This window comes from Salmo trutta, chromosome 10, assembly GCF_901001165.1.
Source record: "Salmo trutta chromosome 10, fSalTru1.1, whole genome shotgun sequence".
Lineage (NCBI taxonomy): Eukaryota > Metazoa > Chordata > Actinopteri > Salmoniformes > Salmonidae > Salmo > Salmo trutta.
In genome coordinates this window covers 13,992,837-14,011,157 of record NC_042966.1, presented here as the reverse complement: position 1 = coordinate 14,011,157, position 18,321 = coordinate 13,992,837, and the positions used below count along the sequence as shown (strand labels likewise).

Sequence of the window (18,321 nt, the reverse complement as noted above, 5' to 3'; positions counted from 1 at the left end):
GAGAAAATGGGGCTCCCGAATGGTGCAATCCAGCCGGCCGCAACTGAGTTCAATCCAGCCGGCCGCAATTGAGTTCAATCCAGCCGGCCGCAACTGAGCCATGAGGCGGCACACAACTGGCCCAGCGTTGTCCGGGTTATTAGGCCGGCCCGGATGTCCTTGTCCCATCGCGCTCTAGCGACTCCTGTGGAGGCGCCTGCACGCTGACACGTTTCCTCCGGCTTCCGGGTTAAGTGAGCAGTGCGGCTTGGCAGAGTCGGGTGCAGAGATGTGTTTCGGGGGGATCTGAAAATAACTAACAACCAGCCCACTTGGGTAGCAGCTTCATAATGCAAAAACGAATGTACTCATTAAAATAATGTTAATAAAAAAATGTAATTCATATTTTTATAAATGTTGGCAACCGTTTTATAAAAGCAATAATGCACTTGAACCCAGGAATTCTCATGTGACATGTATCCAGAATAGCCCTTGTCGGGAGTTGTCACATGATAATTCCCGGGGTTTTTCTCAGGCACTACGTAAGGGACAAACGTCGATGTGTACATTACCTTGGAAATAACGAGGAGTTAATTTTCCCAAGGTAATGTACAGAACGAAGGTGTTTATCCCGCTTTTTATGGACACGTGTTCGTTCTTTATGTTCCGTTGCCATACTCAGTGGCAATGTTCTCATCCCTTGCTGCTAGCTAGCCAACTAGTTACGACTACACAGTCACGACCTCTACAGCCAGAATGAAAGCAAAGTAGCTGTTTTCTATTGACATTCATTTGGATACATCCATAACAATGAGCTGATGGTGCCCGATTTTGCCTGGCATAGCTAGAAAAGTTCGCCTTCTCGTTGCCATCAACACTGACTGTTAATTAAGAGGAAATCGCATTGCATATCAAACACTAGGCTAGACGCTAGCTAAATAGTTTGTTGCTGGCAAACCTGCCGATATGACAACCGAATTCAAAAATATCAGTTGCTGAAAACAGCTGGTCAAACTAGAAGTGTGGGAGGATTTGACAGCATAGCGCCACTTGAGTCATGACTGCAACAGTAGGGATTAGATCAATTCATGTTCATCATTCACCACGTCAGGTCATCAATCAACGCAGTTTTTCCTCGTTGGACCTGTGTTTACAATGTATCCGATTGCAAGGTGTCCCGATATCTTTTCCAATTATCCTGATATATTTTTTCCCCAACTGTCCGTTATCTGGTTTTAATGTCCATTCTAAAATTACCCTTTTAGCCAATCAGAAACAAGTATTCAACAATGCTGTGGTATAACGCTAATTATAAACTGGATGGTTCGAGCCCTGAATTCTGATTGGCTGACAATCTGTGGTATATCAGGCCGTATACCACGGTATGACAAAACATTAATTTTTACTGCTCTAATTACGTTGGTAACCAGTTTATAATAGCAATAAGGCACCTCGGGGTTTGTGATGTATGGCCAATATACCACGGCTGAGGGCTGTATCCAAGCACTCAGGATGCGTTGTGCAGAAGAACAGCCCTTAGCCGTGGTATTTTGGCCATATAACACACCCCCTCGGGCCTTATTGCTTAATTATAAACTGGGTAGTTTGAGCCCTGAATGCTGATTGGCTGACAGCCGTGGTATATCAAACCGTATACCATGGATATGACAAAACATTTATTTTTACTGCTCTAATTACGTTGGTAACTAGTTTATAATAGCAATAAGGCACCTCGAGGGTTTGTGGTATATGGCATTTATATACCACGACTAAGGGCCGTATCCAGGCACTCCGTAATGCGTTGTGCATAAGAACAGCCCTTAGGCGTGGTATATTGGCCATATAACACACCCCTTGGGCCGTATTGCTTAAATAATAAGTCAGAAGTATGTAGATTTAAAATGGGGACTCTTGCTTCGCAGGCCCCCATTAATGACATATCAACAGACTGACTTTAAAACATGCCAAATGATAATGGTTTACTGATGAGATTTCAATAGTGTTTCATGTCAATTCAAACAAAACATCTGCATGTGGGTTTATGGAAGTCACAGGGAGGTCAACAGCAGCAGACATAGTCTATGAATTAGGGTCAAATGTCATCATCAATATTTTGTGATTTATCCTTCTACAGAAGTACTGAGATGCCACTGATAGGAGCAGGAAGGGTTGAAATGTATTGTAAAAAAAAAAAATCCCACAACATGTCACAATTTGACCCTCACTTTTTTACTGTTGTCTGTGGAATAATAAGCACGCAGCCGACATTGTAATGATATAAATTAATTTGGTCAATTAGAATTACGTGAAAGTCTTGTCTCAAATAGCAAGTAGGCTACGCTTCGTATACATTTTGACTTAGATACAATGTAACAACTTTGGCTGCAACTGACACATTTACCTGCTCCTCGCGATTTATCCCAGACAACAATAACTTTGTTTGGCATTTCTCTTCGCAGAAGACAAGCGCATAAACTGCCTGTCAACCCTGCACCATCTATAAGAACTCGTGACATTGTCGCCTAAACTATAAACAACTGTTGCTGACAATACACAAATAATATACTTTTTAAGTTTCGTTGAGCGTGTTTGGTAAAACCAGATTTCACATAGTAGCCTAAATATGAAAGGCTGTTGGCCGACCAAAATGTTGCCTTGGATGCATGGAAAAAACAGTTTATTCAAGTACAATAAACATACGACTTAGTTTCTATTACAAAATCGCACTGGCAACAGTATTGTTATTGCCACGTCTACATGATTGATTAATTAGGCTAGAGCAGGGTGGAAAGATTAAATCGGCATTTAATCTTTCCCAATATTTGAAACAAGCCCAATCAGCAACAAAAGCAGTAGGGAGCCTCTGACGTTTTATCACGCTGCAGCTCCTGTGACTTCCTCTTCATTTGGCCAACCAAGAATACAGCATTATTATTCTACACAACAGAAGTTGTCCGGGTAAGTGTTTGCACATGGACACATTGTAGCTATCGTAAAATACATTTATGGGGATATATTCGCCACTGATACAAATGCATAGCCTGCATTTTCCATATATCACATATAGGCCTGCCCTGTGATGCAATAGTTTAGACATGTACAGGTTCAGTGTCAGTGAGTACAGACCACCTTGTGGAATGTAAACGTCAACCACAGCCTACGGAAGGATAACCTACTCCTATTTTAACGCATACTGGTCTAATTATTAGTTGGCGTAGTTTAGTTGGCATAGCTGGTCTAATTATTAATTGGCATAGTTTTGTATTGAATCTCCACAACTAATAGAGTTTCAAGGCAAGCATAGTTTATGAATATTGTGCATGAAAACAAAAGATCAGGGGTAAAATAAATGATGAATTAATAATTTATTAATTGGGTCAGAGCTTTTGTAAAGGCTAGAGACTGTTGTTACTTTCATTTCCTCATGGAAATCTTGGTGTTATATCTGGTTAACTCCCACAGTTATCTTAAACTCTTAACAACAACTAGTACAAATTAATGTTTTACTCTTTTGACTGCAAAGGCTGCATACTCAGTTTGTTTTTCTCTAACTAATCGGTTATGAGACTCCATCAATAGTTCAATGTCTATTCTAAGTCTGGAGCCACTCAAGCAATATTTGCAGAATTGATCATCAGGTGCTTATTCTTGAGACAATGCAAACATCTTTTGATATATTACACAAACAAATTACTAACTTTGAACGGTTATCAAATGTGAACAAGTATCAGGCCAGATCTCATGGTAAAGAGAAGAGATAGCAGCCGACTAGTTGTGGAGACAGCAACATTTGGATTGCAATACTTTTGGTTAACCAATAACTATATATCTTGTGTAATTAGTCTGTCAATGAGAGATTAAGATTGCAATGATACATAAATTGAATGTATTAAGACTCTGATTGATGTTCATATTTAAGTAGGTGTTTGCTGCCAGGGTTGTCTTGTACCCCCAAAATCTGAAGGGGCATAAAGAAAGTGAGGATGGCTGGAGGTGGTCCGGAGGGGGGCTAGGCCCCCTATCCAGAAGTTGGAGAATTTAGAATTTTTCAAACTCCTGCAATCTAGAGCCATAATCATTATGCTTAATTCTATGTTAAAATATGTCTACTTTTCTGCATATCTAAGTATACATCTTGAGCTGTCAGTATCCTGACTGGTGTTTCTTTTTTGCATTTCTGCTAAAATCTGGGTAACAGACTGAAAGGAATGTCTTATTCAGTACATTTAGTTATTGCTTGCTTTCCTAAAGTCTACCAACCTTGCCAGCAGGCATACCAGGTAAGATAGATAGACAAGCTAGCTGCTCTAACTTAATTGATAGCCTGAAATGGCTTCCTGGTAGCGAGTTATGTTGGGAGATTGGGAACCTATCTGGGCTAGCTAAAGCCAACTTCATAAAATTGCTAGTAGTAATTGTAAATGAAACATTTCAAAAAATGTAAAAATGGGCATGACGCCTCTGTGTGATGCTGAATAGGTTCTGACATAATGTGGTCAGAGAGACTTCTAAAGGTTTATAACACATGTATTATGTTTTTCAGACTGAAGATGTGGGCACTACTTTTAATGGCCTTCCTGACCACTGGGGCGGTCCAGTGTCAGAGATCCTTGTTGAAAGACAAAAAAGGACTGGACCCAGAGGTCAACATGAATATTGTGAGTTGGCTAAAATCAATAACAGACAAACTGTATTCTCAGAAACAAAGTGGACAAATACTGAGAAATTGTATTTATCCACACAGTTTTTCCAGACAGACTTCAAACTGTTTTAATACCAACCATAGATAACTGAACACAGTACTGGACTTCATAGGTCACAGAGCTCATTAACTATTCATAGAACTAGCCAATCTTCTGGGCCAACATGAGCAAATAATAGTCATGGTGGTTACCTCACATGGGGGGAGTTCTGCTTTGCCCACATTCTGCACTTTGTCCCCCATATATCCCATGAGTCATTTCAAGGAAAGTCATAACATGTGATACTGAGGCTTGGGCAATGTCACTCGAAAGGAAATCCCTCTGTCATGTATTAAACTTCAGCATATATTTATCACTAGATAGGACAATATCACACCCATATTATATGACTAAAACATTAAGTCTGAGATCTGCCCTAACTAAACATAAAAGCAGTATAAAAATGAGTCCTTTTAAGTCGGGATAAGTGAGTGTTCAATGAAACGGTTATTTTGTGTGCTTAGTGATATCCGTATCATTTGTGTTCCAGGAGCCCACACACAGGCATGCAGTAGTTGAAATATTTGACATGGCAGTCAATCAAATTCTTTCACCACACTTTGTCAGAAAATATATAATGTATGTTTATTCTGAGGTATGCCAATGATAAAATCAACATTTGTGGATTTGGGCCTGGTACATGTCAGTGGTTAACCTCGTATCTTTTATAGGCACCGCATAGTAACAAAATGACATTAATCCTAATTCTAGTGTGTCTATAGTTAGTATACAGTATTTGTCATTGGAAACTACACACTATCAATGATATAAGCCTAATACAATTCCCAGTACGAATAGTTCTCACATGAGAAAACATATTTCCCATTGTTGGCCTGCAAGCACAGACCCTCGCAATATCTCTCTCCATACTGAGGTCACGTGACATTACATTCTTTTTCATACTCAGCCATTTCCCTGTGTAAAACCAGAAACCCAAATGAGTCAGAGCAGAACACCAATCCTCCCCTCCACCCCTGAGGCCCTGAGACGACCTCGGTGTGTCGAATCAGCAGGTTTATACTTAAGTGGCCCAGAGTCAGTAGAATGTGCAGACTGGCAGCCTAGAGGGAGGGGGGGAATGGTGGTGTGTTTTAATTATGCATGGCTAGATCGCATGGCAGGCCCGGCTGGAACCAACAGGCTCAAACACTTTCTTTGAAGTTCCAGATTAGCGTATATATAGATAATATCTGGGAGGGGGGCGGCGAGAGGGAATGCAACAGGGGAAGAATTGTCTGCTTTAATTTTACTGTAATGTGAATACCAGTGATAACGGGGCTGTAAAATAAAGTGTTACCAGAGATCCCCGTTCTGTCAGAATTCAAAATATATTTGACGGTTTGTTTTGTCTTCTTTCTCGTCCACAGAGTGAGATCATCAGGCGTTGGGGCTACCCGGCAGAGGATCATGACGTCGTCACAGAAGACCTCTACATCCTCAGTGTCAACAGGATCCCACATGGCCTGAAGAACAGTAAAGGTGTGCTTCAGAGGGTTTTAATGTAGTGCTTCCCAAACTTTTCACTCATGGGGGAACATCTCGTGCCCCCCCCCCCACGCCCCTTCCCTAATACAAATACTATTGTTACACAAAAAATGTGTTAACAAAATTATTAACATTTAGTTAATAAATTAACCTTTTACTCAGTAAGAAACAACACATACAAATACCAGTACCTGGTTTCCCTTCCATATTGAAATGATAAATAAATTAGCTTACTGCTGTGCATGTCACATTCCTATGATGAATAGGGTGGGTCAATTTCTGTTGTAGAATTTCTCCATTTGAAAAGATAAATAATAGTGTTTCTGGAAGTATTCTAAGGGTGATTATTAGATTGCAAAACATGATTAGTGCTTGCCCTCCACAATTTTGGCCTTCAATTATTTTATTTTATTCAAGTTAGATGATAGATTTGAGGGTTTGTTAAGGAGGAAGAATGGGAATAGAACAAGCGGAGAAGCTTGCTGTGTGCGGTGCACGTCCACAATCACCAGTTAGAACTCATAGCAGATTATTATTGGGAGCCGACAATTATTATGTTGTCGAGCAGCAATTGAGGGCTGCAACATTATGCTTTTAATCGAAATAAAAATGTAATGACCAACTTTAATTGTGACCCGAAAATCTAGCTTAATTTTCTCTTAAAGATAATCTAATAATTGATTTAAAATATATATACATACAGTCCAAAGTTTAGCCACACCTACTCATTCAAGCGTTTTTCTTTATTTTTACTATTTTATACATTGTAGAATAATAGTGAAGACATCACAACTGTGAAATAACACATATGGAATCATGTAGGAACCAAAAAAGTGTTAAACAAATCAAAATATATTTTAGATTTTAGATTCTTCAAAGTATCCACCCTTTGCCTTGATGACAGCTTTGCACACTCTTGGCATTCTCTCAACCAGCTTCACCTGGAATTATTTTCCAACAGTCTTGAAGGAGTTTCCACGTATGCTGAGCACTTGTTGGCTGCTTTTCCTTCACTCTGCGGTCCAACTCATCCCAAACCATCTCAATTGGGTTGAGGTCGGGTGATTGTGGAGGCCAGGTCATCTGATGCATCACTCTCCTTCTTGGTCAAATAGCACTTACACAGCCTGGAGGTGTGTTGGGTCATTGTCCTGTTGAAAAACAAATGACAGTCCCACTAAGCACAAACCAGATGGGATGGCGTATCGCTGCAGAATTCTGTGGTAGCCATGCTGGTTAAGTGTGCCTTAAATTCTAAATTTATCACTGACAGTGTCACCAGCAAAGGACCCCCACACTATCACACCTCCTCCTCCATGCTTCACGGTGGGAACCACACATGGGGAGATCATCCGTTCACCTACTCTGCGTCTCACAAAGACTCAGCGGTTGGAACCAAAAATCTCAAATTTGGACTCATCAGACCAAAGGACAGTTTTTCACTGGTTTAATGTCCATTGCTCGTGTTTCTTGGCCCAAGCAAGTCTCTTCTTCTTATTGGTGTCCTTTAGTAGTGGTTTCTTTGCAGCAATTCGACCATGAAGGCCTGATTCACGCAGTCTCCTCTGAACAGTTGATGTTGAGATGTGTCTGTTACTTGTGAAATGTGAAGCATTTATTTGGGCTGCAATTTCTGAGGCTGGTAACTCTAATGAACTTATCCTCTGCAGCAGAGGTAACTCTGGGTCTTCCTTTCCGGCAGCGGTCCTCATGAGAGCCAGTTTTGTTATAGCGCTTGATGGTTTTTGCAGCTGCACTTGAAGAAACTTTCAAAGTTCTTGAAATTTTCCGGATTGACTGACATTCATGTCTTAAAGTAATGATGGACTGTTGTTTGTCTTTGCTTATTTGAGCTGTTCTTGCCATAATATGGACTTGGTCTTTTACCACATCTTCTGTATTACCACCCCGACCTTGTCACAACACAACTGATTGGCTCAAACGCATTAAGAAGGAAAGAAATTCCACAAATTAACTTTTAACAAGGCACACCTGTCTGTTAATCGAAATGGATTCCCGGTGACTACCTCATGAAGCTGGTTGAGAGAATGTCAAGATTGAAGAATTTCAAATATAAATAGATTTTGATTTGTTTAATACTTTTTTGTGTTATTTCATAGTTTTGATGTCTTCATTACTGCTCTACAATGTAAAAAATTGTAAAAATCAAGAAAAACGCTGGGATGAGTAGGTGTGTCCAAACTTTTGACTGGTACTGTATATATTTCTTTATTTCCTATGTGTTTGTTTATCCCTTACTTCTCTGCCCTGTAATCAGATCCACGTATCTAAGACCAACACACACAGACAGACCTTGTCTAACATCTGAAGTGCTGATATTTCTCACATTGTCAAACATTAGTACTGAATCAGGATCCAAAAGAGAAGTGTTTTTTAGCATTAGTCACCTTGAGGAGAGCGGAGGAGGAGGAATCCATTTCTATATTTTGCGATTGCACCGCCCAGCCTACTCCTGGCTTTTTGTGTTATCACCATGCATCCAGTGAGGCTGTCTATCTGCTAATAGGTCACCTCTATGCTTTAATCATTTTGAACCCAGTCTATGATTGAATTGAATTTCTGAGTTTTTTTATTTGTTTGGCATTTCTCGTAATCCGTCCCTAGTTTGAGCGGTTTCAAATGTAGCTTGGCTAATGTTCAACCAGCGTCTCATTTATTAAGCTCTTGTTACAATGTACTGTAATTACAGCTTATTTTCAATATGTGATGGGAACAGTAATAGTGACAGTAATAAGGAGCAAACTGTTTGCTACGTGATCTGATTTGAGTATGTTTAGGAATGCATTATGGTATTGAAAGTTTTAGATTTCTTGTGAAGAGGAAGTTTTTTTCTTACAAGTTTAGTCTAAATACTGTGATGCGCAGCTTCTGTCAAACACAGCCACTCTCCTTCTCCAGTTCCTACAAATCAGTATTCAGTTTCTCTTTCCTTTGTGGCACCTATATTTCATTAACGAGCGAAGTGAGTGCTAAACCTCACACTAATCTCATCGTGGGAACCCATTTGTGTAAAACAAATTCAGAGGCAATAGACAATGCTTTTTCCTGAACACAGAGTCTCATATTATTCTGAACACTAACTCATGTTCTCGATACAGATCTCTCTGTAGGTGAGTGTAAGTGCCTTCGAGTATTAAACACTGGCTTTGGCCCCGTTCTTCTTTTTTCGTCATTGCTTTCTCCATTGCATTACTTTCCAAAACATTAATTAGTAAATGAATGCTGTGTACTTAATTTGACCCTCTCCAACAATTTAAAATGTACATTCAGTTTAGTATTAATATTGACAGTGATTTGTCATTAGAAATGCTTCATAAACTAGGTAGGGGTTCCACTTTAAAGATACGCCCAATACGATGTAATATGCCAGGGCTGAGGTAGTCTGGGGAGTTAAAAATCTCAATAATACATTCTGATATCCTCTAAATAAGTAAAGAGCCATCATGTTGTTTGTATCTCTTGATGCCTCATACTCCCTGCTCAGTAGTGTGTGGCAGCAGCCGCACATCCAGTAAGATAGGCAGCGGAGCTCTCTGATAGGCTGGAGAACATCTCATTTCCTGTTGTCCCACTTCCCCTGGTCACACGGGAGAGCGTCTGGATCTCAAAGGAACACAGCAGAGCTGGAATTATTTCAGCCCCCAAATGGGATTTTGATATGAAATTGTGCCAGCTAGAATAGCAATTGCTGGAAATCTTTGATGTTCAATCTAGGAGAGATAGTGTAGGTTTGGTTTTCTTGCACACAGCTGCATTGTGGTTGAAATGCCCAGTACAAGTACAAGGCAGTCTAGGCAGCAGGGTAGACTAGGGGTCCATCTCAAATGCCACCCTATTCTCTATATTGTGTACTACTTTTGACCTGGACCAGAACCCAAAGTAGTGCACTATATATAGGGTGCCATTTGAGACAACCTAGGGGTAGGGGGGCAGGGAGGGAGGAATGGCTGGTATGAAGTCAAACAATCCTATTATCTAAAGGTCTGTTTGTGCTACCGAAAGGACCCACACACATCCTGTTTCTGACAGATCGCAGCGATAAAGCTCCCAAAAAAGAAAAAGTGCATAGCCACAAGAACGGCTGCTCTGCAGCTGGGATATAGCTTAGACAGACACCCCCTCTGGTGGTTACAGTCAACAAAACACTTGAATTATGAATAGAACATACTTTTTTGTAACTAACCATTTTTGTAACTTGTAACTATACACTTTCAGTTTATGTAGTTTCGGGCATGTTGGAATGTGAATGGATACTTCAACCATGTTTGAGAAGATTGGAGAAATACTACATTACCACATGGGCTTTGCCTATGATCCTTGCTTGGAATAAGGTGCTCCTCACTTAGTATTTCTTCCATACCTTGGTTCAATATTCATCCTATAGCATTATGCGTAATGTAGTCTTTTTCTCATCTTGCTAGATCCCAAGCCTGCAGTGTTCCTCCAGCACGGTCTCCTAGCTGCGGGGAGTAACTGGGTGACCAACCTGCCCAACACCAGCCTGGCTTTCCTGTTAGCTGACGCTGGCTACGACGTCTGGATCGGCAACAGCAGGGGAAGCACCTGGTCCAGGAGACACCTCACACTCAGCCCTGACCACAACGAGTTCTGGCAGTTCAGGTAGCTAGAGAGATTTACTCCACTTATACTGATCCTTGCTATTCACCCCATGGCTATGCGCCTAACCTGGATTTACACTGAGTGTAAAAAACATTAGGAACACCTTCCAAACACCTTGAGTTGCACGCCCTATTTCCCTCAGAACAGCCTCAATATGTCAGGGCATGAACTATATAAGGTATCGAAAGCATTCCACATGGATGCTGGCCCATGTTGACTCCAATGCTTCCCACAGTTGTGTCAAGTTGGCTGGATGTCCTTTGGGTGGTGGACCATTCTTGACACACACGGGAAACTGTTGCATGTGAAAAACCCAGCAGCATTGCAGTTCTTGACACACTCTTACCGGTGCGCCTTGCACCTACTACCAAAGCCCGTTCAAAGGCACTTACATATTTTGTCTTGCCCATTCACCCTCTGAATGGCACAAATACCCCATCCATTCCTAATGTTTTGTACACTCAGTGTATATCCCCTGTGCTTACCAACAGAATCACAAGAGGTTGTTGTAGAAAAACAATATATTATTTGAAATGTTTATTTAAGTAGTCTTATTATGGCGTTCACTGGGTTTCTTCTGTTCTTATTCTTCAGTTATGATGAGATGGCAAAGAAGGACCTGCCAGCAGTGGTCAACCACATCCTGAAGACCACAGGCCAGAAGACGATCTACTATGTAGGCCACTCTCAGGGAACCACTATTGGTGAGACGGATTGATTTATTTAAATGTGTCATATTACAGTATGAAGCGGTATATTTTTTATCTGTAGTTTGACACCGTTAACTACACTATGGTTTACAGTTTTAAACAGAGGCTCAACTTTCACTGGGGATGGGAGGGACACATTCTGAAATTGCATTTTGTCCCCCCAGTTTTATCATTGGAATGTGATACAAAACGAGGTAACGGTGTCCTTTAGGACCATGCGGACGCCTCCGAGCGGTCGGGTAGGCTGTTCGGAGTGTTTATCCGACTGGATAAAAATAAATAATAATAATGTCCCCCCCACTTCTTAAAACGAAGTTGCGCCCCTGTTTTTAAACCATGACATATCTGACTGTATGTCTCTGTTCCTGTAGCTTTTGTTGCATTCTCTTCAATGCCTGAGCTGGCAAGCAAAATCAAGATGTTCTTCGGCCTGGCACCAGTGGCCACCGTGGCTTTTACTACCAGCCCCATAACCAAGCTCTCCATCTTCCCCGATTTCCTCATTTGGGTGAGCAGCAAAGGCTATTTTTCTAACTTAAACTGCATTATGCCACAATTCATTCATACAATAAGTCTAACCTGTGGTTTCCTTTTTCTACCCAACTTTGGCATCAGTTTTTTTTATCTTGATCGATCTGTCAAAATTCTTTGAAGATATTTCAATACTGACTAACGCTAATCCATTTGGTTTCCATATCCTAGGATCTATTTGGGAAGAAGGACTTTATGCCTCAGAGTGCTCTCATCAAGTGGTTTGCCACCGAATTCTGCAGTAAGGAGCCTCATAGTGAGCTGTGTGGAAACATCTTCTTCATCCTCTGTGGCTTTGATGAGCTGAACCTCAACATGGTGCGTTCCACAGCGTTCACATTTCATTGCTTTTTGAAAAGGATTTGACATTATTACTATTCTGGACTTCCTTAAACCTAAAGCCTTCAACTAAAAGCCAATTATATAGGTACTGTATGAGTTTGGTGAAGATGTTCATTTCTCTTTTTGTCCAGACTCGCACACCTGTGTACATCTCCCACTGCCCAGCAGGGACCTCAGTGCAGAACATGATTCACTGGTCTCAGGTAAGAACAACACCTGAGAGGAGCTTCTCAAAACATCCTCCGATATGATTCATCCTACTTCTTCAAAACCTACAGTATACATCCCATCCCAACCCCTGTTTGTTAAAACTGTCATGCAGGCCTATAATGTAGATATCAGGCCTATAATCTTACCTATATCCTGTGAGGCTGGGGTGTGGTCAACACAGTCTGAATCGAGAATGAGTTTCCACTCGTCAAACCACAGTTGTCAAACCGATACTAACATTTTGGTTTCACAAGCAACAGAGCAAAAACAGTTACTCGGGACAGAAATAGTTGATCTCAAAGACGTCGGTCAATTATTTTTCAGCTTATTCTGTGTCATAAATAATTATTTCACCCTGTCTATACCTCAGTCTCACACCCAAGTCGACTATCATCGACATTCCACTGTGAATAGGAGAGGCACAGACATTCCTGCTGCACACTGACTCAAACACACCAGTTTGTTGCCCTTCAAAGATTAATTGTTGTCGAAATGAACTATACTTGAGTAAAGGTCAATACCAGATTTACCAAAGACAACTTTAACTTTACTGAAGTTGACATATTGTTGGACATATTACCTATACATACAGTACCACCATGTGTTCTGCTATCTTGAGACAAGTATTTTGTATGTGTATTCTTTTTACAGGCGGTGCATGTTGGAAAGCTGATGGCGTATGACTATGGGAGAGCAGGGAACATGGCTCACTATAACCAGGTAATCCCATCTCAGAGCTCATTAGTCTACCAACAGACACTGAGTGTATAAAATATTAAGAACACCTGCTCTTTCCATGACAGACAGGTGAATCCAGGTGAAAGCGATGATCCCTTTATTGACGTCACCTGTTAAATCCACTTCAGCTAGTGTAGATGAAGGGGAGGAGACAGGTTTAACAAGGATTTAAGCCTTGAGACATGGATTGTGTATGTGTGCCATTCAGTGGGTGAATGGGAAAGACAAAAGATTTAAGTGCCTTTCAACAGGGTATGGTAGTAGGTGCCAGGCGCATCGGTTTGTGTCAAGAACTGCAACACTGCTGGGGTTTTCACACCCAACAATGTCCCGTGTGTATCAAGAATGGTCCACCACCCAAAGGACGTCCAGCCAGGCATTCGAGTCAACATGGGCCAGCATCCCTGTAGAACGCTTTTGACAGCTTGTAGAGTCCATGCCCCGACGCATTGAGGCTGTTCCGGGGGCAAGTGGAGGGGGGGGGTTCAACTCAATATTAGGAATGTGTTCCTAATGTTTGGTATTCTCAGTGTACACACACATCACTTCACACAAGTTGTTTTCCGAAGCTCTCAGAAGCTGCAACCTCTTTCTGAAAGTACCTTATCTTTACTGCTCGGTATCCACTGTGCCGTTATGACCAGTCAATGTCTTTAGCTGACATCTAGTCCATTCTTGTCCCTCCTCCAGTCGACCCCTCCGTTGTACAACATCCAGGACATGAAGGTGCCTACGGCCCTGTGGTCCGGAGGTCACGACACCCTTGCTGACCCTAAGGACGTTGCCGTGCTGCTCACCCAGGTCTCCAACCTGGTGTACCACCGCCACATCAAGCACTGGGAACACCTGGACTTCATCTGGGGCATGGACGCCCCCCAGGAGATGTACAGCGAGATAATCAAACTGATGAGCCAGCAGGACTTGGTGTAAACAGTGGATAGGCAGGGAGATATATGGCTAATTTTAGCCTCAACTCTCATCACAATCACTGAAGAGATTTTAATACTGTATCTGACATATATTGGGAGTCATATATCGGAGTGCCTGGGTGTGAGTGTTTGTGCACTGTATGTGTGTTTATGACTATAAGCGTGTGTAAGAGAGAGTGTTAGCATGCATGTGTGTGTTTGACTAAACCATGAGCAATAATCATTCACCTCTAAATTGGGGTAGTGCGGTACACTAGCTGAGTTTAGGGTTATGTGTGAGGAATCATCTTGTATTATTTTTGTCTTACTTTACTACCGTCCTCTTCCACAACGCTTGAATGGATTTTAATCTGTGTTTTGAGAATTTCCCGGGTTTGTAAAAACACACAAGTACACTATCAGACATTTAGATCCTGTTGAAATTCTGCTTGTAGGTTTGGATGAATATATCTCAGTCATTGGTGCATTATCATGGTTACTGTCCAGGGCCCAGTTCAACACCCATTACCTCTCTCTTCAGGACTTGCACTCGTGTTGGGTTGGTTTATTTTGCTGTGCCTTTTTAGTCAAAACAAATGAATCGTTTTGTTTGTTTACCACTCATTTTGCTCTTTCCTGTGCTATTGACTGTCTTTTTATTAGCTACTTCCTCAATGTGTTTTTATTGGATTTTAGGTGACCTTGAGAATTTATTAGGAAGGGTGCTGACCAAAGAATGACTGACTTGTTTGTTCATTCATGTTCTACTTATGTTGTGTTATAACACTTGTTTGTGCCGCCTTGTAACTAATTGAGAAAACTACTCAATAAATCTTCATTACAAAATCAGTTGTACGATTCAATTACTTGACACCATTTATTGAAAAGTGCCTGTCTACTGAGTATCTACTCATATTCATATTTATTTAAACATTGTCAAAGGCTTTAACCTGTAACAATGTTTTAATTCACTTACTCTTACTGACAATATCAAAACCAGAAACAAAACAAACACTCAACTCACTCACGAATATTTAGAGAAGCATACTATTAAGAAAAATAATAGTATACACTGAGTGAACAAAACATTAAAAACACCTCTTTCCATGACAGACTTACCAGGTGAATCCAGGTGAAAGCTATGATCTCTTATTGATGTCACTGGTTAAATCCATTTGTGCGTGTGTGCCATTCAGAGGGTGAATGGGCAAGACAAAAATATCTAAGTGCCTTTGAATGGGGTATGGTGGTAGCAGCCAGACGCACCGGTTTGAGTGTGTCAAGAACTGCAACGCTTCTGGGTTTTTCAATCGCAACAGTTTCCCTTGTGTATCAAGAATGGGCCACCACCCAAAGGACATCCAGCCAACTTGACACAACTGTGGGAAGCATTGGAGTCAACATGGGCCAGTATCCCTGTGGAACCCTTTCGATACCTTGTAGTCCAGGGATCATCTAGTCAGCTGCGGGAAGATTTCTTTCTTGAGCGGATGGTCAGGGCGCCGGAACATAAATAGAAGTTGGGGAACCCTGTTGTAGTCCATTTCCCAACTAATTCTGAGGGCAAAAGGAGGTGAAACTCAATATTAGTGTAATGTTTTGTACTCTCAGTGTAAATTAAATGAATGAGTCAAATAGGATCAACCATGAGACGATTGAAAACAATTACATGGCCACTTGTACTGGTATTAACTTTAACGAATGGTTGATAGACAGCTGAGGCTAAGTTGTCCAGTACGAACTACAGACTGTATAAAAATGACTTCGTCAGACAAAAGACTGCTGAAAAGATGATGACGTTGCCATGGTGAAAAGTTCCCCCTCGTCCTCAAAACCCCCTTAAAGCTTTCAGTCTGGCTTTTTCAGCATTGTTACAATCTTCTTGAACTGCAGTCTCCTTGCTATATCCAGTGGGGTTTTATCATCCTAAAGGACAGAAGAATACATCATATTACCACCAAAGCTTAGTTAAATATACCCCATTCAAACCAAGACGAAAAGCCGCCAACTTTACCATGACACCAACTTTTGTCCGCCTTTAATTTATATCTGAAAGGTATTGGCAGTAACAAAGCCTGTACTTTTATTGTTTAAAAGTCCCGTCAAAGCCTTTCATCTTAACGGCTTGGGAACGTTTTAAATCATGAACGTGCTGTTGTTGTCTGACATCAAACTTGTCCGCGTTAATCACAAAGCTTCACGGAAACGCTTTTAATGCATTTATGCTCTCCATCTAAATTTACTGTATGCACAGTGCATTCGGAAAGTATTCAGACCCCTTGGCTTTTTCCACTTTTTGTAACGTTACAGCCTTATTCTAAAATGGATTAAATAAATAAAAATCCTCATCAATCTACACACAATCCCCCATAATGGCAAAGCGAAATCCGTTTTTTTTTAAACATTTTTGCAAATTCATTCAAAATAAAAAGAGATATACCTTATTTATATACAGTTGAAGTCGGAAGTTTACATACACCTAAGCCAAATACATTTCAACTCCGTTTTTCACAATTCCTGACATTTAATCAGAATAAAAATTCCCTGTCTTAGTTCAGTTAGGATCACCATTTTATGTTAAGAATGTGAAATGTCAGAATAATAGTAGAGAGAATGATTTATTTCAGCTTTTATTTCTTTCATCACATTCCCAGTGGGTCAGAAGTTTACATACACTCAATTAGTATTTGGTAGCATTGCCTTTAAATTGTTTAACTTGGGTCAAACGTTTCAGGTAGCTTTCCACAAGCTTCCCACAATAAATTGGGTGAATTTTGGCCCATTTCTCCTGACAGACCTGGTGTAACTGAGTCAGGTTTGTAGGCCTCCTTGCTCACACACACTTTTTTAGTTCTGCCCAAAAATGTTCTATAGGATTGAGGTCAGGGCTTTGTGATGGCCACTCCAATACCTTGACTTTGTTGTCCTTAAGCCATTTTGCCACAACCTTGGACGTATGCTTGGGGTCATTGTCCATTTGGAAGACCCATTTGCGACCAAGCTTTAACTTCCTGACTGATGCCTTGAGATGTTGCTTCAATATATCCACATAATTTTCCTCCTTCATGATGCCATCTATTTTGTGAAGTGCACCAGTCTCTCCTGCAGCAAAACACCCCCAAAACATGATTCTGCTACCCCTGTGTTACATGGTTGGGATGGTGTTCTTTGGCTTGCAAGCCTCCCCCTTTTTCCTCCAAACATAAGGATGGTCATTATGGCCAAACAGTTCTATTTTTGTTTCATCAGACCAGAGGACATTTCTCCAAAAAGTATGATCTTTGTCCCCAAGTGCAGTTGCAAACCATAGTCAGGATTTTTTATACTGGTTTTGGAGCAGTGGCTTCTTCCTTGCTGAGCGGCCTTTCAGGTTACGTCGATATAGGACTTGTTTTACTGTGGATGTAGATACTTTTGTACCTGTTTCCGCCAGCATCTTCACAAGGTCCTTTGCTGTTGTTCTGGGATTGATTTACCCTTTTCGCACCAAAGTACGTTCATCTCTAGAAGACAGAACGTGTCTCCTTCCTGAGCAGTATGACGGCTGCGTGGTCCCATGGTGTTAATACTTGCGTACTATTGTTTGTACAGATGAACATGGTACCTTCAGGCGTTTGGAAATTGCTCCCAAGGATGAACCAGACTTGTGGAGGTCTACAATTTTTTTCCCCATACAAAGATTTTCCCCATGATGTCAAGCAAAGAGGCACCGAGTTTGAAGGGAGGCCTTGAAATACAGCCACACCTCCAATTGACTCAGATGATGTCAATTAGCCTATCAGAAGCTTCTAAAGACATGACATCCTTTTCCAAGCTGTTTAAATGCAGTCAACTTAGTGTATGTAAACTTATGACACACTGGTATTGTGAAACAGTGAGATATAAGTGAAATAATCTGTCTGTAAACAATTCTTGGAAAAGTTGTGTGTCATGCACAAAGTAGATGTCCTAACTGACTTGCCAAAACTATAGTTAGTTAACAAGAAATTTGTGGAGTGGTTGAAAAACGAGTTTTAATGACTCCAACCTAAGTGT

At 41.0% G+C, this 18,321-nt stretch overlaps 2 protein-coding genes across 3 annotated transcripts in view; one reads left to right on the top strand and one right to left on the bottom strand.

Annotated features, from left to right (window-relative positions):
- Positions 1-2,803, bottom strand: part of LOC115201166 (renalase-like) — a 52,618-nt gene extending 49,815 nt beyond the window's left edge. Inside the window, 1 exon segment of the mRNA XM_029764518.1 lies at positions 2,381-2,803. The gene's annotated coding sequence lies outside the window, so the exon portion shown is untranslated.
- A 9-nt stretch (positions 2,804-2,812) lies between these two features.
- Positions 2,813-15,132, top strand: LOC115201165 (lysosomal acid lipase/cholesteryl ester hydrolase). 2 transcript variants are annotated; one of them, XM_029764516.1, is made up of 10 exons: positions 2,813-2,937; positions 4,523-4,637; positions 6,089-6,200; positions 10,649-10,847; positions 11,442-11,551; positions 11,929-12,065; positions 12,260-12,406; positions 12,562-12,633; positions 13,292-13,360; positions 14,069-14,308. In XM_029764516.1, exons 2-10 carry the CDS (start codon positions 4,530-4,532, stop codon positions 14,306-14,308), a joined length of 1,194 nt encoding a protein of 397 aa, XP_029620376.1. In that variant the 5' UTR covers positions 2,813-2,937; positions 4,523-4,529. The 2 variants fall into 2 exon arrangements, with proteins under 2 accessions (XP_029620376.1, XP_029620377.1); XM_029764517.1 differs by lacking the exon at positions 2,813-2,937 and having other exon boundaries at positions 4,530-4,637; positions 14,069-15,132.
- Positions 15,133-18,321: the final 3,189 nt, after the last annotated feature.